At 40.6% G+C, this 27,990-nt stretch overlaps 1 protein-coding gene across 1 annotated transcript; it reads right to left on the bottom strand.

Annotated features, from left to right (window-relative positions):
- LOC137805368 (corticotropin-releasing factor receptor 2) lies at positions 1-27,990 on the bottom strand. Its single transcript, XM_068605260.1, has 12 exons — positions 27,833-27,990; positions 27,589-27,708; positions 10,751-10,836; positions 10,070-10,176; positions 9,253-9,370; positions 8,959-9,112; positions 5,714-5,774; positions 5,550-5,622; positions 4,960-5,045; positions 3,805-3,940; positions 3,221-3,262; positions 1-1,932 (listed from the first exon to the last, which is right to left on the bottom strand). Exons 1-12 carry the CDS (start codon positions 27,951-27,953, stop codon positions 1,792-1,794), a joined length of 1,245 nt encoding a protein of 414 aa, XP_068461361.1. The 5' UTR covers positions 27,954-27,990; the 3' UTR covers positions 1-1,791.

The raw sequence follows: 27,990 nt of genomic DNA, 5'->3' as shown, positions 1-27,990 counted from the left end.
GTAAATTCTCGACCAAATTTATTTTTCATTTCTTTTCCATTCTAAAGTAGAATAGTGGACACTATCCTGATGAAAGTATCAAACTACATGAATATAAATAATAATTACATCGAAACCCAAACTGAAATGAAAACCAGACTACTTATTGGGAACATTGTTATACATTTTGGGAATGATTGAGAATTAAGAGTTACACGAGAAGATCAGAACCTCTTGAAGACTCCTGTGGACAGAACAAAGCTAGCCGTGCTAAGCTAACCGGCAGATATGGGACCGAAGGGATTTAATCCTCTTATCTAACTCTCGGTAATGCGAATACTTTACAAAGAAATGACAAGCTATTACTTTTTAAACATTCTTAACTGTACCAGACGTAAATACTCTGCTGATGTGATGTAGTATTAGGGACACACAAAGGAACATCTGCATCAAAAGCTTAGCTCGCAACATAACTCCCATTGTTTTTTTTATTGTTCCTAATCCTTTTTTCAAAGCCAACACTCCCTCTCCCATCTTTGTTCTTTTGGCGGGAATCAAAGTGTTTTTGGAGTTTGACATTGAGGGTGGATGATTGTATTTGAGCGGCCCGAGCAGATGTAAGCGTTGACGTTACAGGCGAATGGTTGGTGCTCATTTCATCAAGCTTTCCCTCTCTTAAACCAGCAGCTTAGCTGTGACACTGATTACTGGATACCACAAGGATTTCATAAAGCCAGACGAATTTAATCTGCTTCCACTGTGACCGCATGAAAAATCCACGCATGGCACTTCACGTACACATAAATTACATAAATGAATCCTAACTGTATATCATACATAATCTTATCTTTACTCATCTGGAAGAGGTTTCATTTCGTCTCGCTCATCCATCCGCAGAAGGGAGTTCAAACACATATGACACATTAAATTGCTCGTTATCGTCACGCCATCCCTCTCTGCGAAATGCAGATGACGTGGAAGCGAGAAACAATAGATAAGACAACAAAACGAGAGAACGCCGGAGTCTTTTGACAGTCTTCACAACAAACAGTACAGTACACGACAAAAGAAATTCAACACGGTATAAAAGAAGACTTAAAGGAGAAGGCTCAGACTGCTCCAAAGACGTCCATTACAATGGCGTCTATAAACCCAGCTCGCATTGACCAGAAGGTAATTACCACTTGTTGAGATTGTTTTTTGGTGAATACCAAGTGTTTAATTGAGCTTTGAGTGCCTCTTTTGAATGGTTTGGCTTTATATATATATAAATTTAGGTGAACCCTTCCCTGAAGACTCTCTCTCGCTGTCAATAGCAGCTGCTGATTGCACCAAATTCAAATCCAAGGCAACATTTTTGAGTGCATCGTGATCAATGCGTCTAATTCAATTGCACGGATACCACGTTGCCCGACCACGAAGTAACAATGGGAGCAGATGTCTTTAAGTGCCTGAGCCGTTGAAGTTTCCCGTTGCAAATCCTGTAGGATCATCCGGCTCCACTAACAAGCTCGAAGCAGTAAGATGACAGCGATCAGAACGCTGTAAGAAAAGACTTGTTGCGATGAGCTGACGACGTCATCTTTTCCTCTTTTTCATTACAAAACCCCAAACCTCATGTACACTCTTCCACGCATCTCTTCTTCTTCTTCTTCTTCTTCCAAGAATATGGACGCAACAAATAGTTCCCACCAGACAAGAGACCCTGCAGGGCTCTTCAGTAAACATTGAACACATTGGCGCCTCGTGAGAGGATTCAGTCGGCTCTGTACATCACTTCCTTTCGTCTGATTCCTGGATGTTGCATGGTGGTCACACAGCTGTGGTCTGCTTGACGCTGTGGAAACTGATTCTGGTTGGAGACGTGGGGATGGACATGGCTCGTGCCACTCTCATCCGCAGGGCGTGGTTGTCCTGCCAGCGGTGCCACCGCTTCCTTACTGCAGAACGTACCTAAGACGTGGTCGGAAGAATTTGATATCATTGTATTTATTATGAAGACTTTGTCCATGCAAAGAAGAATGAATGTTACGACACGGAACTTTGGGGTCTTTTTGTGAAATAACTAATTTAGCGTTTTGGTAAACACCTATGTTTGCTAAATGTGAGGATAAATATCACACTTGGGTTTTTATTAATTATGAAACTACAGCCAGGAGAAGGTTGAGTTAGCTTAGCATAACAATTGGATAGGAGCTAGTCTTGTTCAAAAGTGAAACAAAAGCACCTCTAAATCTTGCTAATAAACATGTTGCATCTCCTTTTGTGTAATAACACGTTGTGAAGAGCTAGGCTAACTGTTTCCCCCTGTTTCCAGTCTTCGTGCTAAGCTAACCAAACTGTCGCCTGCTCGAGCTTCATACTCCATAAAAGTGTGAATGTCAAACTATTCTGATAGTGTTGCATCCTTCAGGGAATCCAGACAGAATACATGATATAAAGTTTTTGATTATGAAAGAGCAATATGCGGGTTCAAATGCTTCAAAAAGTGTTGTTTAGGCTAATCATGTTAAAAGGAAAGTTATTGTGTATGCACTGTAAATATTGTCAATCCTCCCCCGAACAAAAACATATTATTTCCTTGTTTCCATTTCTTTTCAAATCAGGGACAAGTAGACAATTTACCGCAAACAAGAAAACTCATCTCTGTAAGACACTGAACACAAACGTCTAAACGTCCGAAACCCAAAGCGGTCCCTTCATGCCACCCAGAGACAATTTTGAACTTGTATTAAATTAGAAACCAAAAATGGTTCCCTCACATTCTTTGAAGTTCCTCATCAAATTAACAGCCTCTCCACCACTGATTTCAATCACTCAAGGGTTGTAAAAAAAAAAAAAAAAGAACGGCAAAAGGGTCTTTAATTTTTCACAATTACTGACAGAGACGTAATTCTTGTAATGGCATTACATCCTGGAAGTCCAGCAATTTGCCGTCATTGTAATTCGATGATGGCAAAGGTTTTCTTTGCCTATCTAATCAACACGCTTCAATTTCCCTCATAGAACTGAACATCTTTCAGCATTTTTATTTTCCTCCTGAAATCAACCTGATCGTGCCCCTTGCTTGAACTTAGCGAAAACTAAATGTACCTAGAGGGTAGTGAGAGAAAAAAACACTTAACTAAACTCATCAAGAAAATCCACGTGTGGCTCTATTAAGATCATTTATCAAGAAACACATTGACAACTATATTAAATTCATAAATACTGAGTCTTTTGCAAAACTCCAGTGACTCACCTCTCCATTTAGGAAGCAGTAAAACACAGACACAAAGAAGCCCTGCAGAGGACAAAGACCGATTACTATTAAAAGAGGCAAATGCAGCTGTATTGCACATTAATTAGGAATCGCAGAATGCCGCAGAATCAGGGGAAGAAAAAATAAATAAATGAGGTGTTCAATTTTGAGAGCGACATGAGTCATACCAAATATAATTCTTGACTATAAAGAAGCTCTGCATGAAAACCCCTTTTTCCACCCACTCTGTCTTACAGTTAAGCACAGGCGATCGCAAGAAAAGAAAAAAAATGGCAACAGAGCAGACATCATGCCCACGTGGCCCCGCTAATCCTGTCATCTGAGAGCACTGCACAGGAGGCAGGAGGGCCACATGGTGCGCAGGCAAAGCCGGGATGCTACTTCAGATCATCTTCCCACGAGAAGGCTCGTTAAAAGGCAAAAGAAGTGATACAACACCAAAAAACATTCAGAAATGCGGATGACTCGCTCTATTCACCGCGAGTGTGTGTGTGTCTGTGTGTGTTGTTTTTTGTTTTGGAGCGTTGACCCGCGTCGCGCAACATCGGTTTCCTTAGCCTCACCTGAAAAGACTGTAAAAAGGAGTTGAAATAGATGAAAACGATTTGCGAGATGTCGTCCTCCCCCGGATTCACAAAGAAGAGCATGTAGGTGATGCCCAGCAGAGGCAACAAGACCAGCGTTGCTTTCACTGCTTTCCTGTGAAGACACAAGACGGGAAATATCAGCAGCTTTATTTGTGGAATCTCTCGAAAAAGAAATTGGACTTCATCCAAAGTTGCTTTTTGGAACCATTGGGCCGACTTGCAGGCGTCTAAAAAATATCAACACGTGATTAGAGATGCAAGAAGGCAACGGTACCGTGTTCTATTAGAGCAACCCCCAAAAACAAAACAAAAAAGGCATTTCTAAATGTTCGGGTTTTGTTTACTTCATTATGAACTAGCAGGCCTGCAGTAAGCCAAGCCATTAATAAGTCTGAGTTCACAATAACGCATTCAATATGCAGTATTGTATGAATGAATTCATTTTGACGTGGAGGTTCTGCAGCTCCGTAATGATGACAAGCTGCGCAAAGCAAGCAATTTACTCATCGCAGAAGGTCCCTTTTTTTTTTCTTCTCTCCTTGTCATAGTTACCGCACTGTTTAAAATGTTCTTGTAATTCCGGTAAAAACCGACATCTTATTGAAGGAGACATCCTATTTTCTGCTTCAACAATCTACGCCTGACACTCCAGTCCTCCACTCACTTATTAAATCTGCATGGCTCACGTCAGCATATGTGTCACGTAATGTGAATCCCACTCCAGCCTGTGAAGCCGGAGTTGTCTTCGCTGTGACTCAAAAATAATCCCCCAAGGAGAACAAATACACTTGACGCAGCAATCAAAGCTGAGGAAGCAAAGTCGTGCACAGAGGTTTGCCACCTCCAAAGATGACTGGAGCCAAAATAAATAGACTCAAGTGCATTTGCATGGGGAGACTTTGAAAAGCTTGAAGTCATAAGAACGATAATTGATCAGCTCTGGCAGTGATGTCACTTTGCTGTCGTGAGCATCGCAACCTTTGATCCCCAAATATCTTCTCTCTGAGAGGATTTGTTTGAATAATTTCAAACATCTTAAAGGTTAATATTAGCCCACTTTCTACATTAGCTGCTGCTATACAAACGGAAGGAGAACGAGTCATTTCTAGATGGCGTTCATCAATCACTCACCTGTACTGTATTGTTTCAGACGTTGTTGAAGCTCTTAGTTTGGTCATGAGGATTCTGACAATGTTGAAGAGGAAAACAAAGTTTATCTAGAAAGAAAACAGGCAAAATAATTCGTTTTGAGCCCGGTGCTGAAGGCGTACTTTGCAAAAACACCAAAAGCAAATTTCTGCAGCGAACATAATCTGCTCATTAAGAGGAGAAGGAGGAAGAGGAAGAGGAGAAGGAGGAGGAGGAGGAGGAGGAGGAGGAGGAGGCCACAAGTCAAACCCCCAACTTCCTCAACAATAACCGGTTGCCCCACAGCTACATGCCTAGAGCAGCTACTACCAAACTATTAGCTGATCCATTCCTATGAATAAAATGTTTATGCGTAGAAATGCCTGAACCCATCAGGAAGATGTACCGTAGTTTCCAAAAAAGCTTTCATTATGAAACCATTTTCATGTCAGGGCATATTTTCTTTCCATTACTTTACACCTTCAAAGCAGGCGTAAGCGACAGATCTCTATGTTGGTGTGAATTGTGTGTCATGTGAATGAGTAGCTTGTTAGAAGAAGCAGCGGAAGAACAGTTGCTGTGTAACCGCTCACCAGAAGCACAAGAATCACTGGTCCCTGGTAAATGTAGTCCATATATTTTCCAGGTTCTTTACCAAACCAACATCTGTTTGACAGCAGAAAAGAAATAATCAACACCGGAAGATTTATGGAAATTATATTCTTCGTCGAACGAAAGCAATTGTTTGGATACTTACTGTTCATTTTCATAATATAACTTTCCTATGGCCCAAGCTATTATTATAGGGCATGGAATACCTGGAGTGGAGACATAAACATTTTCATTTCAGTCAGAATTAACTAAAAACATTGCAGTATCAACTGGAACAGCATTTTGTCAGAATAAAACCTTTAATAACACCGTTATATTAATGATGTATTGATGTATTCACAGTCATATACATGATTACTCATAGAGGTCCAGCAGATAAATTATGGATTTATACATTTATCTAAAAAAACAGATGTTGAAGGTGCTGGTCTTCAGAGAAACGTGTCAATGTAAATAATACATTTTGTGAAATGCCTCTAATCAAATAATATAATGTATGACGTTTGAAAAAAAATCATTTTGGAAAATAAACTTCTCAATTTTTCACGTTAAAGCCTGCGAGCACTTTCTATTGAACATGGACCACATTTCATTATTTCATTATTTCATCATTTCAACGCTGATATGTTGTATGAGCTATCTGGGGAATGCACACCAACATATGAGCTGCCGGTTCTGCCACTAACATGATTTATGGCCACATATTTAGTTATAGGGATTTAATGTTATCATAAAAAAAGACTGAGTGTGCTTGAATCATGTGTAAAAAAAATAAAATAATTGAACTTCATGTGCTGTTATCATATTTTCACAACTTTAAGGGATATAATGGCATTTCTACTTAAAAATTATTCATGCAATTCAGATTTATTTTCCAGGTTTTCCCATTTTTCCAAGTAGCACACTTGCATCTACTGCAGTGTAATCTTTTCATGTTCACATGGACTGCCTTTCAAAGCTTTATAGCTTATTTCCTGTGAGCTTATCAGTTATCCCACGCCATCCTCACAGCGTTGCATAAACATACAGATATACAAGTTATACATTTTAAGGAGGGGCAAAGACCCGCTCCCCCGCAGCGCCGACGCCTTTTTGCTGCATCTTAAAATGAAAGTATGAAAAGAAAGAAAGAAAGAAAGAAGTAAAGCCCTCACATTGCTACACCAAAGCACTCAAGACTTCAGTTGAAGGACGGTCTGCTCCAACAAGCGATACGTTCTTGACTTTCAGCTAATTTAACTTCACGATAAATACCGTGTGTGACTGCACAAATCAGACGGTGACAGAAAACTAATCACAACTGGTCAAGTTGTGTAGACAAAGTGGATCAGATGTTCAGGTTAACATGAACTTTAGTGGAGCTGAAAAGCTCTAAAGCTATTTCGAGCCCATCTCTCAGGCCTCTCGTTGGATGACAGATTAAATCTGCTCCACTTCCACTTTTTCCTCAATGCATTCTTATTAACAATCTCTCAAGACATCAGTGGCACAATGAGATATCTCATCTCCTCACTGGATCTCAATTTCCACCATGCAGCAGAGAGAGAGAGAGAGAGAGAGAGAGAGAGAGAACAATATGAGCCATGTTTCTTTGGCTGCACCGACGTGTAAACATCCTTCTTTACGGGTAAATGATGATGTTGACTTTTCACAGATGAGATATCTCAAATGACGGCAATTGATTACGAAAACATTTCAATATCAGTTTTGTGTCGAACTGAAAATGAAAATACACCCTACTGGGTTGTGGCTTATCATATTTAATGAATCTAAAATTAAAATATATATAATATAAGCCTGTAGGAGTAAGAGGGAGCTGCACAGATCAACGTGACTAATCACAAGGAAAAGCTGTCAGTTGCTTCCGATTCTAATCACAATAATTAATGAAACTACATTGATATGATTGAAATCTGCCTTTGGCTATTTCTATTTTAGAACCAATATGAGTTTCCCAAACATGTCATCCATGCGTCACTACTAATCATATATCATCTGCTGGTTATCTTTTTATTTTTCATAAATCTCTGAGTCAGTTTAGCATGACCTTAATGCTTTAAAGTGTGTGTGTGTGTGTGTGTGTCTGTGTCTCTGTGTGTGTGTGTGTGTGTGTGTGTGTGCGTGTATAGTTTCCTTTCTGCAAGAACACACAATGTCCATTACATAAACAGACATAGAGGAAATGTCAGACTGGCTCAGGGAAGCAGACAAAAACGTTTCCATGTTTTTTCTGCCTCACTATGAAATATTTTGACACCCCGCTTTGCTAATACTGCACGGTAGTTTAAGTCAAGGTGGTCATAGATAATGAATGTGGTCATCTGCTACAGTGCACGTTCAAAGCTCATCCCATGACTGGAAGTCAAGCACAAACAATGACATTTTCCACACTCCAGCGGAGCTCCGTTCTCTTGAAATGAATTTAAAGTACCATCTTGAGTCTGAAGCACTAAAAGGTCTCCCTTCGCTTCACTCGCTGACCAGACTTCACTTGGACTGCGTTCCGTCAGGCAAAAGTTCACTTGAAATGCCACATATATATATATATATATATATATATATATATATATATATATATATATATATATATATATATATATATATATATACCACTGGGGGCCCGCTGTTCTACAAGCTGGTTCTCATTTACAAGCAGTACTCGTACACTGTTTCAAACTACGCTCAGATTCTCGGTTCATCCCAAAACATTCTTGAGGAATGAATCGGCCGTGGAAAATTTAAACATGACATTTGAGCTGTTGGAAAAAGATCATGTTTAAACATTGAACGTTTTTAAAACCGCAATTAGATGGACCGCGACTGTCTCAGAAGCCAAGAACAAAGTTTGAAACGCAATTCACGTTCTTGATTTTGGAATCACTGAACAACAGATACATATGATGCGTATGAGGGCAGAGAGGATCAAGATAAGCCGGACATTAATTGGGTTTTGTGGCCTTACCAACCTAATTTTCTATAGTTGATTTGTCGTTTTTTTATGCCTTTTTTCACACTGAATGAGTTATTTCATAGCATGGTATTGCCCTTTCAGTCTCTGCTAACCACAAGAGTTAAAGTGGTGCTTTTGTAGACAAACTCAGTTTTACAGAACTGTCAAAAAACTAATTGATTAGTCGACCAAATCGTATGATCGTTAGTAGTGTAAGAATTTATTGAGATTGAAAACAGATTAAGATTTTAGATTTCAGCTGCAATTTAATTGAAATTCATTCGTGAAATTATGTTTAACCACAAATACAGTTTTTTCACACATCTACTTCTGCAATTTTCCGCATGCATTCAAAACAAGACATACTGTAAGTCTCCCACAAACGGCATCGCCCAGAGCTGAGTGGAGTGTTAATGCATCTTCAACATGGACGTACTCACACCAGCCGATGAAAAGGAAGACCCACTTCCTGAGCTTGTCGGTTGAATAAGTCATCACGATGGCCGTGTGAAGGTAACATCCTTCAACAAACATCCAGAAGAAGTTTGTCACCACAAAGTAGTTGTATATTGTTGTGATGAATCGACACCAAGGCTGAAAAAACAACAGACGCACAAGTCTCAGAGAAAATTGCAGCAGAAACACTTGATATCAAATCGTGTATGGCTTATCTTAAAGTTTCTGTTTTATAAAGTGTATGAATATGCGTGCACACAGTGAAACAAAGCTTTTACCTCATTGCTCTCATGGATATTGTGGTCGATCAGCTGAAGCAAAATCCACATAACGTTCCTCAGAATGAACGTGGTGATCAGGTTCCAGTGGATGATGTTTCGAAGACATCGTATGCTCCTTTACCACAAGCCAAATGCAAAACATGAGTCACTGTCGGGATTTCATGGAGGAACAGCTGATTCAAAGTCACATAATCAGAGTTTTGGGGCCAATCGTGTCACAGTCTCCAATATTGCATGCAAACAGTTTGTAAAATGTCTATTCCTTTATTGATTACACTATTTTATGTATGTCCCTTACTTCCTATTTGCACTATACCCATGGATGTACAGACAACTATCCCTGGATTACTTTGAATACTGAAGAAAATTCAAAATTTGATGATTTTCAGGCCATTTCTGGCGTTAAGATGGAAGTCCCTTTTTGTGATTTCTAAGCTGATTTATGGATGTGTCAGATTGTATGTTGTTTCATGAAATCTAAAGAGATTATTTTTAGAAGAAACTATTGACTATGTTGGTCTTTAATCTAAAATAAATCAATACTTGAGAAGCCCACATTGATCAAACCGTAGGGCACAGGCAGTAGAAGTGTGAGTGTGTTACATGGAAAAAGTTCCTGCTTCTTCCAGAAGCAATCATGTTCGTTCTTTTTCTTTCTTTGCCGGAGTGCTGAAGCTGAGCTGCATCCATTCAGTTTTACATAAGTGAGTTAAGGATGTGCAGTCCAAGGATATTACGGGAATTTCCCTGATTGTCCTCTATGAGGTCTCATGCATACAGGACACATTTATAGAGGGACTATTTCTGTACTTGCCTCAAGCACAAGAAGAGGATGAAGGCCACGACTAGCGCTCCCACGGAGATACAATGTCCTAGGTAGTTGATAATCAGCGCAATTTTATAATGCATTGGATATTTTCTCTGCAAAGACAACACATGAGTTACTGCTTGAATGCAGCTGCATGATAATAAAACAACGAGAAGCGGTTAGGAACACAACAATACATGAATATAATCCAAGTGCATACAGTATATCTATTCATCTATCAAGGCTGTTTTGAAGGGTTTTACTAAAGTGAGAGAAAACATGTGTGCAGGATGCATGTCACTGACACACTTTAGATGTCACAGTTTAAAATGATGTGAGAAAATGGAGCAAACTCCAGAAGTAAGGAGACATGATGTGAGGTAGCAAGACCAATATCATTACATGCAACGCATTAGTGTTTCAGTTTGGCCTCAAGCTTTGCTTGTGTGCGTACCCTATGTATGTGTTACGTCTTCTACACTACATTAAAAAAAAAAAGATATAAAAAGGCAATGAATGTAAAGCAGAACAGGACTGAGCTAGAGCACATTACTTTTGCTGCATCTGATCGGTATCCCATGTGTGCCATTAGTGTAATTATGACAACCAGTATGTATCGGAGATGCTTAACCGATTGCTTACAGAATGGAGGACATAGTGGGCTCGCTCATGTGCCGCTTTACTAACCTTCTCCTCCAAAATAGGTTCACAATTGGAGTAATTACTCTTCAACGCCCAGGTCCCATTATCCATGCATTCCCTGTAAGCACTCCCTGCAAGAAAAGAGCGAGGAGCACAATGAAGACAACAATAGAAGTGTACTGTAGCGTTGTTGCAAGCATAGATGTTTTAAAATGCTGCTTGATCTTTAAAAGTGAGTTTGTCTGTTGAAACCTCGCATCTGTATTCAACGTAAAGGTTCGTGATATTGTACAAGTGCCCACAGTATGTCGGCAAACGCATCCTTGTGATTTCTCGCATCTCAGTCCAAAGTTGAGCCCCGCTATCTGTTTGAGTTTTACACTGAATACCAATTCAGCAACGCTCATGTTATCAATGGTGGCGGACTGCAAAGCCTCTTAGTTTATTTGCATATATCTCAAAACCCACTTTCCATAATCAACTTTGAACAGCATTTTTCGTGTTGCTATTCCTCAGCCTTTATCTCTTTGACACAGACGGCGGTTCGTGGTGTCGGGGGGAAACAGAATAGAAGAAAATAACACGTTTTGCTTATGATTAGCCACTGGTCATTTTAACCGCTGCGATGCTGAGGTGTACATCTTTGATGTTTAGCTTTTTTCATTTTTGTGAATGACAACCTTTGACAGCAATTATGGGTTTGCTACAATTGTGATTTATACTATTATAAATAATACAAATACTACAACTACGACTACTACTACTACTAATAATAATAATAATGCACATGTCACTGAAGCCACTATGATATTACCTTAAACCAGGAGTATTTGATGTATTACAGTAATGTTTAACTTGCGCTATATGATTTAATCCCATTTATAATAAAGTAGCAGCTGTATCAACATCTGTATATAGTATATATCTGTATATATCAACAACTGATTGTCACATTGAATAAAGAAAGATACATTGAATAATATCTTATTATTGTATTGTCAGTTTTCAAATCAAACTGGATTAATAATAAATGTTCTGCAGTATTTTTCTGTGCCTTCATGTCGGATGGGAGTGAGTACTTATGCTCAATAAAGCTCTGCTTTGTCTCACAGTGGCGTTTCACATCGCCGCTTTTAAAAATCCCCACGGTCTCTGAACATATAAGACACACTGGATTCAAACGGCCCGTGGGAAGACTAAACATATAACAGCATGTCCATTCTTGGTTCGAGGCGCTCGGCCTCGCTGACCACATTTCTTTTCTTGGAGAACGTCAAGTGAAATAACTTCTCTGCTGCCTCACGTCCTTCTCCTACTATTCAGTGTCTCCTCCGTGTGTGTAAACCTCACTTGACTTGGGCTTATAGTAGCATCAAGGGAGATGATTTACAATGCAATGTAAGTCAGTGTGTTTCCTGTGCGTGAGGAAAACATCCACCTCAGAAATGCCAACAGCGGCTCTTGGAGCAGTGGCAACAACAGAATGAGATCCTTAGCCTTCAAAGTATTGTGTTACGTAATGTGACATTTGTATTTGGTGTGAAAACTGCTTGTGGCCGCTCGAAACAGAGGAGCAGAGCAGCGCGTACTGTACTGTGACTAGACGTGTGCTGCTCATGGAGGAAAATCACAGTTTTCAGCTGTTTCGAGAAGGAGCTGTTAGCACATCGATCAATCAGTCGGATGAATCCCTCAAGCAGTTGACTGCTTGAGCGGGATGTATATCCCCTAAAACGCAGCAGAAGAGTCATTTGTTACGCATCCTTAAACACACTGTGCTTGTTTGTTTGACGAGCCCCCCCCCCCCCCCCCATGTTCATTGATCAGTTGTCATGTAGGATTTATAGAGTCACTGTGCAGTGTTGGCAACCATGAGGACAGCACTCTCATGTATGGTTTAGACATGAACTAAGGCTAGAGAATATATTTGCTATTATTAACAAAACCCTATTATTAAGGACGTACACTCTGTGGTTTTACCCAAATCTGACTGCAGTGGAGCTGCTGGGTTTGGGCAAAGCACTTGCGGCCTTGGGCCGGTTGGAGTGGTGAGTAACTAGTCGGCAGGCAGTCAATGGCAGTAGAAGACAGGCAATAATAGGTGTTTTGAGAAAGTGTGAGTCACCGCAACCAGCAAATGTCCTGTTCTCATTCGCTCATAACTGAGCTTCACCACATCAGTACAATTCGAATCGACTTATAGAAGACACATGGGTTACGGACACTATTCTCGCCATGAGACATCGTATGTGCCAACAGACTCACCTTTTCGGTTGTCTGAGCTAACACCACAGTAGCAGCACATGTTTCCCAGATGAAGTTATCTCGCTGTGTTTGTGAAACAAGCAGTGTTGCAGAAATAAAGAAAGAGGAGCAGGTTGTCCCTTTTGTCCCTGTGAGCCATTCCACTGAGGCAGGACTGATTCATGGCACTGGTGCAGGGATAGCACATATCTCACTAACCATCTGTACATTATGCATGGCGAGGCTATTTTCTTCCCATTTTTCATTCCGCTGCATTCTATTCACATTTTTGCTGGGTTTGGGTAAGGGACAATGTTGCCATGTGAAAGTGTGAATGTTGGAATGTCCCAACGCGGTCCACACTCCATTCTGAAAAAAAAAAAGAAGAAGCAAATGTGCAATTTCCAACTGGCTTACTCGGTGCCAACATCACTTCCTCCGCCAGCCACCGTGCCAAACTCTCTTGCTTATCTTGGCTGCAAAAATATATACAGTACGTACATGCAAACAAACACACTAGGATTGGACGGTTGGATGCGTGTTGCCCAGGATAAATCAGGAAATGTTCTCAAATTGAATGTGGAGTGGATCTTCCATCGGGGATTGAAAACTTTTATATTTTGTGACACATTCTTCGTTGTGGCTGAGCTTTTACTCTCAGCTGATCGCAACATTGCTACATAAATAATACAGTTTTAAAATTGTTCTTTCTTTGTCTTGAATTCGATAGCTCTGTGCTGTAGTTTGTCATCTGCGCTGCTCATATCCATGACCAAAATACAAAACTCTGTTCTGAAAAATCTAATGATCCAGGAAAAGTGTGCGTGGGGGGGAGGAGGGGGGAGGGGGCACCTATTTACACTTTATGTTTCAATGTTTCTCTTTTTTAAATTGTTTTATTATGTTTTGGGTATCATTAATAAGTAGCATTCTGCCAGAAAACATGTTTTTTTTTTTAAATAGGAATTTTTGCTCTTGGGCCATCGATATGATCGATATATAGTAATCCTGTTTAGCTCAGAGGGAAGTGCCTGAATGTATAACTAGACTATACGGGAGGTCTGCTATAGCTTCCATAGGAAGCAACTGAATGTGCATACAGACAGATGTGCTGCTCTTCATGAGCGACACACGCTCTGTAAACTTTGCTCTTCCTCCCTCAGGCTTCATTGCACTCTGTATGATCATTGCACCTTCTCTGCACAAAGAATAAAATACTCGGGAGACACATTCTCTTTTTTTGAAGGACTCACTTGGAACTGTTGTAATGGTTTTTCCACCACATTTTGAGCCGGAGGGGGTCCGTTTCCCGATAACCGGATTTCTTCAAAGCGCCGAGCTATTTGGCTTATTATATATTACCCACTTGTTTCAGCTGTTTTGTGAGAGAGTCAGTATTCGGATGAGCTTCAAATTATAATAAAGATGAAAGGGTACAATATCCCAAAGTCGTACGATGAAAGGAGCTCATGCGAGCCGCGCACCTGAGCCAGTTACAGCAGCTTTACTTCAAGCTATTTAAAATGTCATTTTGTGGGCTGGGGAGAGTGTAAACTAGGCCACACCTTAATGTCACACACTCTGGCAGCTCATTGAGCTTAGATATGTTATTCAATCAGCAGGAAATGGAGCAAAGCTGCTGGCTCATCTACGCCGACGTCAGAGGGTTGAAGAGAGGACATAAAGGAGTCAAGAGGTTACAAACACTCATTTGTATTTTGACATATCTTCAACACGCTGGAAAAAGGATTAGTAACAATTCAACTAGTCTTCCGTACGAGTTCCTCTGGAGCATCCTTTGAAGCTTTTTTTCACAGAAAGTATTTCCGAGTCAAAAAACGTTTACGTTCATGCTTTTGGATTTATGTATTCTTAACACAACACGGCTTTAAAGTGTGTATTCTTAACACAACACGGCTTTAAAGTGTGTATTCTTAACACAACACGGCTTTAAAGTGTGTATTCTTAACACAACACGGCTTTAAAGTGTGTATTCTTAACACAACACAGCTTTAAAGTGAGTCCAGTCTCCTTCTGAGCACCTTAAGAGCTCTTAATGGCATGTGGATGCATTCAAAAGCTGCTTTGGAAAATCTGTACAAGCGTTTCAGAAAATTCCTGCTGCTAGCAAACATTCTTCACTTGTTTTTTATTGTTATTTTTAGGAAACACATCCCAGATCATTCCGTTTGAATCGTCTTGTACCAGTTTAGGTGATAATAACTTCTGACAATAACCTGCTCTTGCTTACTAAAAAGTATAGAGCAAGGGCTTGCATCATAATTTGTATGCTGCAAGCAAAGAATGGAAAGCATTTCACAACTAATCTGTGTGAGCCGTGTGTATGTTTTTCACGAGGCGCCACTTAAGCACTGAATATTTCATATTTGCCTGTTAGTTTTTGGGTCATGATTTGTTTTACATTGTCGGTGATTCACTCTGGGGCTTATAGCTCATCTCCAAGTCTGTTGTTTTTTGATTCCTTTGTGTGTGTCGGTGACCTCCTCTGCCCTTTTTGTCTTGGATGAAAGTGTCCTTTCTCAAAGGGCAAATATATAAATATATTATTCTATCCCTCACATATTTCCTGTATTCATAGTATAGCTGGAAAAAGACCTGCCTTAAGTAATACGTTTACCCAAAACCCATAGCAGAAGACCCTTGTGACAGATTAATACGTAAGTGTGTATTATTATAATTTAGTAAATCACATACGCGTAAAAGCAAGAAAAAGGAGCTCCTTGTGAGCAGTAATAAGGAAAACTCAAACTGTTCTAGCACATATTTATGACCCAGACGACCTACGTTTCAGATCATAAAATATTAGTCTCAAGTGGGTCTAACCTGTCGGTGCAAACATGCCATCAGCATTAAAATGGAACTGTTCCCAAGCCCTTGATTGACCCAGGTTTGATCAAACACAACATGGCAGCTCAACCACTTCACACACACAAAAAAAAAATATATTACTGCCCAGTTCTTGTCACATTTGCTCTGTTATACATTTTGTCAGGGGTGCTGATCTTTTTCGAAGTCCCCGGCTCTCTAGCATCATGAGTCCACACTCCAAAAATGACTGAATTGCCTAAAATACATCTCTTGGAGGTTTTATCTCGAGGAGGTAATGAAAACCCACTCACACGTGCATGAAGAAGTATTTAAGCTCCGCTCTGAACTTTTATGCTTTCAGGTGCATTTGCCTGCTGTCTTCCACCAGTAATTAGCATTTCATTGCTTAAATACGCTAAAAGGAAGAAAAAAAAAACCTGCTCACTTATAGCTTATCCTGCCTAATTAAAACATCTGTTTGTTTTCATGGATTATTCGTGCATCTGATTATGTCTTTTGCTTTTTCTCCAGGAAAATCAAGCTGTTGCATTAAACTGCAGATGAAATGAGTGTTAAGAGGCTTTTGAACTCAAATGCTCATTTGACAAACGGTGCTGAATATCTCTTGTTTGTGTTAACATTTTCACAGAGGGGAATAGATGACAAAACTCCATGAAGGGAACTACCCAAGAAGGAGGAGGAGAAGAAGACATTTCAGCTTTTCTGTGTCATGCACATCTGTGGCTTGTGTGGAAAAATAGTATTAACATATTTCCAATTACAAAATTAGACATCCGCTTCTTCTGTAGATGCTTCTTAGATTGAAATAGATCTTGGGAACGTAAGTCGCGTGCAGATTTTTGGTTAGAGACAGTTTTACGAAGGAGCCAAAACGAAGGGTTAGAATAGTGCAACGGACCTGCCGGAGCAGAAATCCCACTGTCTTTATTGTTTTCTCAGTGACTGTAAGAAGCCTCTGTGTCATTCTCTACCCGCATATGACAATTGAGAGGTGGCTTCAGAAATGCTGCAACAGGTTTAAAGTGAGGCATTTCTCAGGGTGACCGAGTTCTGGAGCACCCGCAGGGAGCACCAATCCACACAAGCTCAGGTCAACCGAGCCAATCAACAGAAGACGTATGGGGTTAGTCAGCCTTGGCTGCTCGCCCGCCCGAGCAGCTGCTACGACATACAGTTGCTGATTCCCTCCTCTAACGTCCATGCTGCATACATCAGGCACAGCTCGAGATAGATAGACACATTGACGACAAAAACCCCACACTGGGTCATTTTAAGTGGCTTGATAAATACACATGCTGCGTGTCATGCAGTTTCTCAGCAGTGTTTCGCTGTCAGCAGGGAAGTTCACTTGAAAACGTCTCAAACGTCCCCCATTTAGGACGGAAAAGAAAAGGATTCATAAGATATGCGAGAAACCATTTGACGGACAAAGAAACAGCTGTTGACAAAAATCTCTTCTGGAAGTTTGTATACAATAGGCCCTAACTTTAGGCCCCTTTAAAAGCAATGATACTCGGTTTTAAAAAGGCAAAGGAACAAAGGCAATTCAATGGTTTCATAGGAAATTACAGGCTCTTGATCTGGAATTGTTTATCAAGCAGAAATGAAAACTGCCACAGCAGCCACTAAGAAAAGCAGATTTTTAAGACAATAGACCCTGCAAAAGCATAGCTTCGTGTTGTCAACTCCGTATTTTACACTGGAAAAGTTAGAGATAACATTGAATCCCTACAAAATGTAATTATATAGTTGCAACCCAAGAGATGTAACGTTTTTACTCCCCAGAAATGGGATTATTATGTCATCCAACGATCTTTGTCAATGGAGTTGAATACTATAAAAAAAAATCACCCGGGAATAAAATGTTAATAACTGACAGCTCCATTACAAATCAGGAATTAGAAAAAGATTAGTTTCACGTGCACTCTGCATGTCAGCAACTCTTGACTGAGCTCCGTATGTTGACTAATTGTGACGGTCCATTCCATTCGAGATTCAAGATATTTTGCACAGATACCAGAGTTACATTGTACAATGAGAAGCTTATTTTGCTGGGTCCTCCATTACAAACAGAATTACAATAAAAGGTATCAGTGTAGGAAGTGCACTGTGCATTGCTACAAATGGCCGTGACATGAAGTAGCAGCGGCGGCGGCCGTTCACAGTTCGGTGAATTGTGTGCGATGAGTGTTTGTCAGTCTCGTTGTTCTGGACTTCAGACTCCTGTGGCGTCTGCCTGATGGCAGGAGTGAGAAAAGTCTGCGCTGAGGGGTGTGTTGTGTCCTTGATGATGCCGTGTGCTGCCCTGGTTGCTCTGGCGGAGCAAACGAGAGGGGGAGGCTGCTCCAGAGATGTACTGTGCAGTTTTTTCATCACACGCTGGACTGCCTTAGATGGCTCTTCCTGATAGCACTTTATAGTTTGACTTTATTGAAGAAATTGTACTCTCTTGCTTCTTGTTGTTCTTTTAGTTCGTACTCACGGTTGAATGCACTTATTGTAAGTCGCTTTGGATAAAAGCGTCAGCTAAATGACATGACACGTAATGTAACGTGCCTTCCTGTGCTGGGCAGTGCAGTTTCCATACCGTACTGTGATAGAGCTGGTAATGACGCGCTCCACCGTGAGAATCTTGGGTGGCATGGCCTTCTTAGGAAATACAGTCGCTGCTGGGCCTTTTTCATGTTGTGAGACCAGGTGAGGTCCTCAATGCAATATATACTAGATTATATACTAGATTATGAATCAATAACGTTTCCTCTCTGTGTCCACTGTGATTGGTACAATCCTAAAATGCAAATGGGAAAAGTTGAAGCATTGTTTTGTCGTTGGTTGACGTGTCAGTCTATCACCAGGCTGCAATAGCTCAACAACCGTCAGGTGGATTGCGATGAAATGTTGTAGAGATTGACGTCGTCACTGCCGTCTTGCCGTCGCTGAATCAAACTGGCTACTAGCCCGCCCGGAGTAGCGCTGGAAGCGGCTAGTTCCTGGAGGAGTCGGAGCTGTGTGCGACTACGGGTGAACCCAGACACGGGGACGTTTGATGTTCTGAAGTATGAAGCAGAACTGGTGGTTATTTTAATGGTGGATGGCAGAATGACGCAAATTAACCACATATAGTCAAGCAAGTAAACTCACGCAAATAAACGTTATATTATATATATTCAGAAGGCTTTTGGTGTGAACGTAGCCATTAGTCTTCTTATCGTCCAAAGACAAGTCCCTTTCCACTTGCTTCAACCGAAACAGTACACATGAGCAAAATGCATTGAATGTGCAGCCTTTACTCCAGCAGGATGGAAGACGTGATCAGACATATTTATTGACATTTTACACTTCCTTTCAAAGGGATTAAAATGTATTCTACAAACTTAGCTGTCAGTTGGGATTGCTTGTAGCCCTTGTCCTTTCAAAACACCTTTTTGATGAAGAGATCAATAAAAAACGCGGCAAAGCAAACACTTCTTTTGGCCTTCTGGGTTGTCACAGATTGTCGTGATTGTTGCGATGTTTTTTATATTTTCTGATGGACTCGGAACAAACCAGCTGTGTAACTTGACGGTTACACACCTGCTACACTGCATAGAAGTGATTTCCTGACGCTAAATACAGATGCAAACGTCTGGAAATGAAGCCACTTTACAAAAGAACAGCTTGATCAGTTTAGGGAGGCCACGTTTGAACACACTGATATCAGAGAACAGTGTTTGAGGTTACCGAATGTTTAATTAATATATTTTTTAACCTCTGTGTAATTTGATGATTTTCTATGTCTCTTAACAAATCATTTGTAGATCATCTGACTATGTATTTCCCTGGTTAGCGAAGCAAGGGAAGAACTATGATTGGTATTCTCATTACACTTGAGATGCTTCATTGAATTTCATGAATGAACTAATGAGATGGAGTGTGATTATATACATGACATAGGTTGTATTAGATTACGTGCTACCGCCCTGTGGGTGTGGAGCCATTAGAGACATGATTAACCCCCTCTTGTGAAACAATAATGAACCTGAAATGATATGTTCTGTTAGAATTTGATCAGTATTACGCAGATGCATAATACTACTACTACTACTACTAATAATAATAATAAGGAGATTATGTTCCTCAAAGGGGAGAATTGAAATTGAAAATTAAGCAGATTTTCTCATTTAAATTCAAAGAACAGGGTCGGCTCTGTTTGTGCTTCAGAGTCAGTCGGCTGGAACTTCAGGACACCGGAGCCAAAGAGGGAGAGAGCCCACTGTTATTATTCCATGTTTACTTTATGAATATGCCAATTGTGAAGGTCATTGCTTAAGATTAAGTTTATGAACCCAGCAGGACAACATGTCATCCGCATGATGCGCAGTTCCAGGTGAGGATGGTTAAGTATATTTGGAAATATGTCGGACTTCTTATTGTTAGGTTAAGAAAAGGCCCCAATTTAAAAGTTACAAAAAGAAAAATCTACTCTATTGTTCTTAGAATAGCACCAATACTGATACCGACTCAAATAGCGGTGACAGGAGGACAAGCTGGTCACAGATACAGCTATTTTCATGAATAACAATAAAGAACATGCAATACATATTATTGGCATACTGTAATCAACCCAGAATGATTCAGTGAAAAGTCACAAGACTGAGGAAACCAGCAAATATTCACATTTCCAGCCATGCTAGACTGTGATGCTTTGAGCCATCTTATCTCACTATCAAATCCCATGGCCTTGGCAATTCATCCCATAATTGTCGAGACATTCACTCAAAACCACAAATGAGAGCGTCGTGGTGGAATAGAAATAGGATTTCAAGATAGCAGGATACATCTTCTGGGTCAGATTGTATAGAAGTTTATAAGAAAAGTACTTCTTACTTAATGTCTGTTAACGTCGTCCTTAACATACACAAGAAAATGTGTTCACAATTATATGTGATGTCTATTTGTATTGTTATATTCAGGCTTCATAGGGTTTTAATTCCGTTACTGTTTGATGGACATATAGAGCAGCCAATTAGAGGTGCTGAAGTTGACAAGTTGACATGTGACAATAAAGTTTTACTTTTGGATAAGAGAGTTCAACTGAAACTGAAGTGGTTCCCCATGGTGTTTTATTCCTCCATTATTATAGTCGGGTTAACGCTGGGTATACACGCCGAAATAAGATAAACAATCCACGCCTGCTAACTATCGTAGACAAGAATTTATGATCTGAATCGATAGTTTCAAAGTCTTATTCAATACAGCATGATGTTTATTTGGGACCTTGTGGTCCCATTTAGAGTAAAATATGGGAGTTCTGGGAGTTGTCTGTGTTTTCATCTTCCAACATTAACCCTTTCACGTTGCGTTTTTTTTAAAGTAAATTCAAAATAATTAGTAGAAATATTGTACTTAGCTCCACCCTGTTGTGTCACTGCTGTTGACAAAATACCAAGATGGTGACGACCAAAATGTCCAACTCAAGGCTTCAAACTGGCGGTCCACCAGCCTGACATTACGTTGACTATATCTTATATACGAGCCATGGCGTGGACAAAAGGGCCCGACCGACACGCAGCCATAGAAAGAAGAAATTCTAAGAATGGTGATTAAATTGATCATAACAATTGTTACAGATATATGTTCTATTGATTGACTGATGGATTTAGGCGCTTCAACATCGAGTTCGATCATGTGGAAGGTTGAACAACTTCAGGTTCGGATGAAAGTGTGACTGGTACCGTAGCTTCACCGAACACGTCTTAGAAGCATCGCACTGTGAACAGCAGTGGATGGAGAGCCGGGGTAACTGTCAGCCTATCTCCTCTTGATTAGCAAGCAACACTGACTCTCTGAAAGAGCTGTGTGCCTTGAGTGATAACCATTGGAGCAGACAGGCCGACACAGCCCGAGGAAACTTCTCCTCACAGCTGTGTCGCTCAAGCTTTCCCGTTTCCTTGCGTGCCCCTACACACATTAGCGATAACTACAATTGTAGGTCGTAGATTCAAACGTTTGCCCCGTGTGTTTTTTCTGTCAACGCTCGCAGCTGCGTTGAACTGCGTCGAGCTACGTCAGTTGGTGAGAGGAAATTAACAAACGGATGTGCGCTACAAGTCTGTGGCCCTGAGGGAAACTAACAAGCCGAACATGGAGTTAAGTGCGTTTGGATAATGACAGCCTTTTATGCCACCACTATACACAGCTAAAAAGCAAGTGTATGCTGTCACGTTTTATGAGCACTTTATCCAAGGCATTCATGGCAGGTCACTGTGATAATGACGAACAACAATTGTTGTCTGGCCCTCATAATTAAAATCAAGTAGTTCAATCCTGTGGACTTTTAGTACCTCGATCAGAAGGTGCAAAGTTCAATTTTTTATATTGCCAAAAATGTGTAATTCAACACTTTTGGGGGGAAACATTGTTCCAACCCATGAATTATAACAGCCTTATACTGCACAAAGTCCACGAGGAGGAGGTTGCAGTAACGCATGTCTCAGCAAAAACAAAAAAAAAAATACCGTAGGGAAGTTCATGCTTTCGTTTGGTTGTTAAAAGAATCAGTCTCTTGCTTCAAGTCAAGTCTACTTTTCTAAAATGTAAACCAAAAACATTTCTCTAACAAGCACTTTGAGATGGCAAGTCACTGAGGAGATGACAGTAATGTAGTTTGAAACTTTCCAAATCAAGAAGGAACTTTTACTTCAACTATGAAATACACAACAACAATAAAAAAAAACTGCTACAAATGAACTTTGTGAATACAAATGAGTTGCATATCAATCACTCTAATGCAATACCATACGCACATAAAAGTATGTGAATGGAAAGCGGCCTAATGAAAACACAGAACACAGGATCGGTAATTCAGTGACATTTGGAGTAGCTTTCAAATTATAATGAGAGATACTCTCAAAAACGTAATGTATGAGACAAGGAATTTAATCATCTAAGTCGTAATTTGTAAAACACCAGAAAACAATAAACATTAAGACAAAAACAACAACAAAAGTGAGTTGTTGAATATAAATATCGATACTGCTGGTTCACCAATATAAGGTGGTGAGAAAATGGCAGTAAAAATGGTCAAGAACATATATTTACACTCTTCTCATGTTTTATAGATAAGACCTCTTGAGTGGTCACAATACAATAATCCTCTATCGGTCCCACAGCGGGAACATTGGCAAGGTTACAGCAGCAAAGTGGATAGTGCAACAAGTAAAGAGCAAACCAACATCAATGGATTGAGAGCTTGGATGGATGCCCATTACTGCACATGAGGTAGAAATATAGTGTTTATATTGCACATGCATGCATTGATATTGCACATGAATGAATAAATGAGTAATTTGCCGGGTTTGTGGTATGTGAGACGTTGGGTTTGTCATTTCAAAAACATAAAAAAGTGTTTGGGAAACACTGCTGTCATGTATGTGTGAAGGCTGAGCCAGTAGTGTGTGTAGCCAGTGTGTGTGTGGGAGGGAGAAAGGGGGGGGGGGGGGGGGCAGCTGCTGATTACCCCCCTTGAGCACTTGGTGTGCAATAATCGCCAGTGAAACGTTTGCTCCACACACATGCTGACAGGTGAATTTGCTGATGGACTATACCCAAAGTCTTCAAGGGGTGCATTCACCGCAGGAGAGATGCTTTACAGAGGATTTCGGTGCAATCACTGGGGCGTGAGTGATTCTCTACATGAGGAGCTGCACATGGACGTTAATTGGATCAGTCGGATGAGTGTCGAACAAAAGATGAAGTGTTAAGCGGTGCACTTTTTACAGTCAAGTGTGTGCATGGCTTCTAAAAGTACCAATATGGGTTTCACGTTGTTTCTCCGCAAGGGAGCTATGGGGACATATTTCGGCTGCGATGTGTGTCATTAGTTTATATGCTTTCTTTCACACTACTTGAGTACACAACCACGCTTCACAACAATCTATTACAATCTATTTCACTTTGAACCTGTTTGTGCCCAGAGCGCCGAACAGACTGTCCTTTAACAATTTTAGTAAGAGATTTATTCTTGCAAAAAAAAAAGCATCACATGATCGCAGCTCCAAGAGAATATTTCTGACATGACAAACAAGAAAAAGGGACACACTGCGATCTTTGAGAAAGCATGCCATTTTCATATTTATTTGATGACGGGACAGGCCTTTGTTTACTCACCACTCTACTTGAGTTTCATGTTTGCCTCTGAAAGACGAGGCAATGCTGCACCGACTCACATCTGATTTCAAATAAAGCATCGAGGTGCCCACCCAGCATGCAGCAGCTCCGCTCCTCTCTCTCTGATCCGGATGTATACAGCACCACGCTGATATGGCTCGGACTTTATTAATCCAGATAAGAGAATCGATGAAGTTCTATTGTGGAAGCAGTGATTCTCACTCTGAGCCGTGTTGACTAAAAGGTACACTGTGTGCTGCCGGGGATCCGTGGCAATAAACAGGAACACATAAGGATGGAGTGGGTTTTCGAAAAAAGCGGGATTCATGGAATAATTACGGCTGCACTCGTAGAGGCTAGACAGAGAAAACCCAACGGTGTTTATAGCAGTCATCTGAAACTAATTTAGTCTTGCCCGAAGCTTGACAGAAAATACGTCAAACGGTGACAAAGCAGTGACAACGAAAGCCCACATCTAGCACAACTCTGCCTTAACTGTGGGGATGTCAATTGCATGTAGACCAGAGACCTAAATAAAGGGTTAAAAATGCATAAAGCTCTTAAGGCACTCTGCACAAATATTAATATTTATATATGCTTGAAGAAATGGAAAGGAATTTACAGCCCCTCACCTGAACGGGCATGTTGAGCCTGTGAACCGTCAGATTTCTGTAGAGCTGCAATTTTGTTGGCGGATAACTTACTCAACCATTCATTTTAAAGTCACGCAGTAAGCCTACGAGGTCACACTGAAGATAGTGTTTGTATCCTCCATGGTGTTCCACAACTGGGAGTACAAAGCATAGGAGCTTGTTTTGAACGACAACAGGAGCCCACTTTGGGTCATGCTTTTTAAATATGCAGGCCTGTAGCATTGCATGTTTAGCTTGGAGACATTCCAAGCAGGCAAATGGAAGATACTCTATTGTTAGTCCCTCAGGTTCGATACCGTATGGAGCCAAAGTGGGTGGAAACATGCATCCATTGAGCTTTAGTTTGCAAAACAGTGTGCTTTTTTCCCATGATTTTAGACTCTGTGTGTAACCGCACCATTGCAATTAACACTTGCACTGGGGGATGTTTCTGCTTCTATTCTTAGTCTAACCTATTTTGTGATTTTACATTTCCATTCATCTGTGGCTGAAAATAGGTGACGCCGATGTGACCCAGCAGCATGAAGAAACTCTCCTCCAACGTCTCAGGAAGCCGTGTCCCTTTGTGGAAAGCGTTGCAGCATTAGAGCACACACTGTTCCACGCCATCCGCCCTAACACACTGGACTTAACCCAATAGATATGATTAATATTGAAGATGGACAATTATCTTTTTTGAGGACAATAATTCAAATCTGCTTCATGTTTGCCCGTAACTTAAAAAAACAAAAAAAAACATCAATATTTAACTGACATTCAGGCGAAAAGGACCGAAACTAAGCACTAAACTAGTTTTTAAACCGTGCAATCAGTGCATGCTAAGGCTAAGGAGTCCCATCAACCTCCATCCAAATGCTCCAAACGCTCTCTCACGTGATGAAAAGCGTGTTAAGGAGCTCCATACAACAAATCACCATCAGCCTCTTTAAAATGTCCGTGTTTTTCATATATGACAATCGATCAGCTAAACCGATCAAGTCCGCCTCATTGGCTCTGATACAATATTCTGTGATGCAGAAGTCTATTATCATCCGCTATATGGGCAACAGAAAATCCCAAGATACTGCAGTCAGTGTGAGAAACGACCTGGAAAATAATGTCTGTTGTATGATTGTAAAGTGCAGTGACACCAAGAGCTCTAATGCAGTTATTGTCTGCCACTGGTCTGATGTAGCGGGTGACAGCAACACTGCCAAATAGTTCGAATGAATAAATCAAATATATTTGTAAGGGGTAATTTACAAAGCTAGTGATTTTCATGTCTAGACAAGTGAAATAAAATGATTTGTTCACAGTCCAATCTGCTGTAAAAGTAAGTTGACACTTTCTAAACATAATTACCTTACTCATTAAATCCACACAAGGGGAAAGAAAACGTTTTTACCTGTATAATTTCTCCTCAGAGATACCATCTGTTCAACAATGTGACTTTGTTTTCCTGAAAAATGGATTTCTCTTTGACTCCTGTACTTAATCTGTCCTATTTGATTGGTCAAAACTGTTAATATAGCAGGAGGGAATAAGAGTTTAGTGCAATTAACTCATCACCTCCAGCAAAGAAAACAAAAATGCCAATAAACTGACGGCCCTATTGGAAGATTGGAAGTTTAATCCCTGCAATCTCACCATGAAATCTGCGCTCTCCATTCTGTGTGCATCCAACAATCAGACATGCCAAACAACACTGACCACCAGCAGAGCAGAAGGTGAATCAACGCAGTACAGCAGTGTGTGTGTGTGTGTGTGTGTGTGTGTGTGTGTGTGTGTGTGTGTGTGTGTGTGTGTGTGTGTGTGTGTGTGTGTTAAATGGAGAGTCCATCGTCCCACACTCTTACATTGTCCCCCTGAAGCCTTTGCACTCACAAGATATTTTCTGATGTTTTCTGAAATTAAAACCTGCAATTTGTTGTGAATCTGTCAACAACTTCATTATGATTAATACACCACTTACATAACATGACACGGTCAGGGTGTTAGAGAGCTGTGAAAGGCTGTTCTCAACACTTGGTAAAACGGTTAGCTGAGACAGAATGGGTTTGGATGTGCTCTGTCTTTCAAGCCAGCAGATAGAAACCATCCTTTCAGCTTATTTGTGAGTAAAGAAGAACCCAACAAGTAAACATGAAGAACCCAGCAAGTAAACATGTTTTACTACAAATGGCACCAGTGACTTTGGCTTCAATTTGGCATTAAAACATTCATCAACTGAGGCCAAACCAGCTCCAAACCACACATGTATCTGAATACATGTGTGTCAGATCTCCACCATGCATGATGGAGATCTGATGCTACAGATTGGATCTACGGTGACAGGTGTGGTTATGGTGAAGTTATAATGCCACCAAGGCAGTCGTCTGAAATGTTTGAGAGCTGGATTCAGCAAAACAAACGTGGTGGTCAGAGATCGTGCAAACTCAAGTCAGTATTCAGTGGCAACAAAAGGAGCCGGCTGTTTGTTCCAGAATAGCAGACTATAATGCATTCTGGTCTATGGGTTTATACGGTCTGATATGGATTATATATACATATAATATATAAACTCCACTGAAACTGCATGGCACATATCTGAACATTGTCTAAGTTTGGCCGGGTACAATATCTGATGGAATAATGAAACAGAAAGAAACAAGAACTCAAATCACGTCACTCCAAAGGGGAGATCTGCTCCCTCTGATGCAGCTGATCAGTGTAACGACCACTGAGCTCCACTGTGGCCGCACAGCGGGAAGCCAGCAGCCCGACTCCACAGACACAAAGCGACGTGTTTGATGAGTGTGTTTTGCTTATACTTGACCTTAAATAAGAACCCCGAATAATGTTGGACTTTTTTTTTTTTTTTTACAGCCAGCATGTTTTGGCTTCATTGTGCGTTTTAGAAGAAGAAGAAAAAAACGAAGAGGAGGAAAAAAAAAAAAAAAAAACTCTTGTTCGTGCAAAATCATTTCATCCAATTGAAATACAGAAAACAACTTTTGCTAAATATCTTACTGTTTGTGTTGTACTTCACTCCGTTGATGTACTCAGGGCAGGGTCTCTCTACAATCATGCCGGGGCTGGTCTGCGGCCAGCAGGTTCCAATCTCATCGGTTGTGGCATTGCAATATAAACCTTGGGGAGGGGGAAAATACAGTAGAACAAAACCGGACGCTTATAGTTTCCGTTGTCCGAGCCGGCAGCATCACTCAATATTGAACAAGAAAAAGAAAGAAGAAAAAAAGGAACTCCATCTTACCATCAGAGCTTAGCAATGACCATGAGGCGTTTTCCCAAAAAGTGTCCTGGAGCGCGACTATCAAACTACAATTTAGGTCCCCGAGCTCCCTAAATATGATCTGATAAATGGTAGCATCCATGGTGCGAGCCGCCGCTTTAAAAGGGTTGTGAGCTTAA

Source organism: Clinocottus analis, unplaced genomic scaffold (genome assembly GCF_023055335.1).
Source record: "Clinocottus analis isolate CAN_PGR_092001 unplaced genomic scaffold, fCliAna1.0.p SCAF_11, whole genome shotgun sequence".
In the NCBI taxonomy this organism is placed as follows: domain Eukaryota; kingdom Metazoa; phylum Chordata; class Actinopteri; order Perciformes; family Cottidae; genus Clinocottus; species Clinocottus analis.
Note: the sequence above shows the minus strand (reverse complement) of the source record. Positions and strands in the feature narration are given on the sequence as shown.

Excerpts from the sequence above, each read along its gene's own strand:
- LOC137805368 (XM_068605260.1), bottom strand. The coding sequence starts at position 27,953 with ATGGATGCTACCATTTATCAGATCATATTTAGGGAGCTCGGGGACCTA. Across the intron at positions 9,113-9,252 it reads ATATCCATGAGAGCAATGAG|CCTTGGTGTCGATTCATCAC; the intron begins GTAAAAGCTTTG and ends TTGTTTTTTCAG. Across the intron at positions 1,933-3,220 it reads ACTGCTTCCTAAATGGAGAG|GTACGTTCTGCAGTAAGGAA; the intron begins GTGAGTCACTGG and ends ACCACGTCTTAG.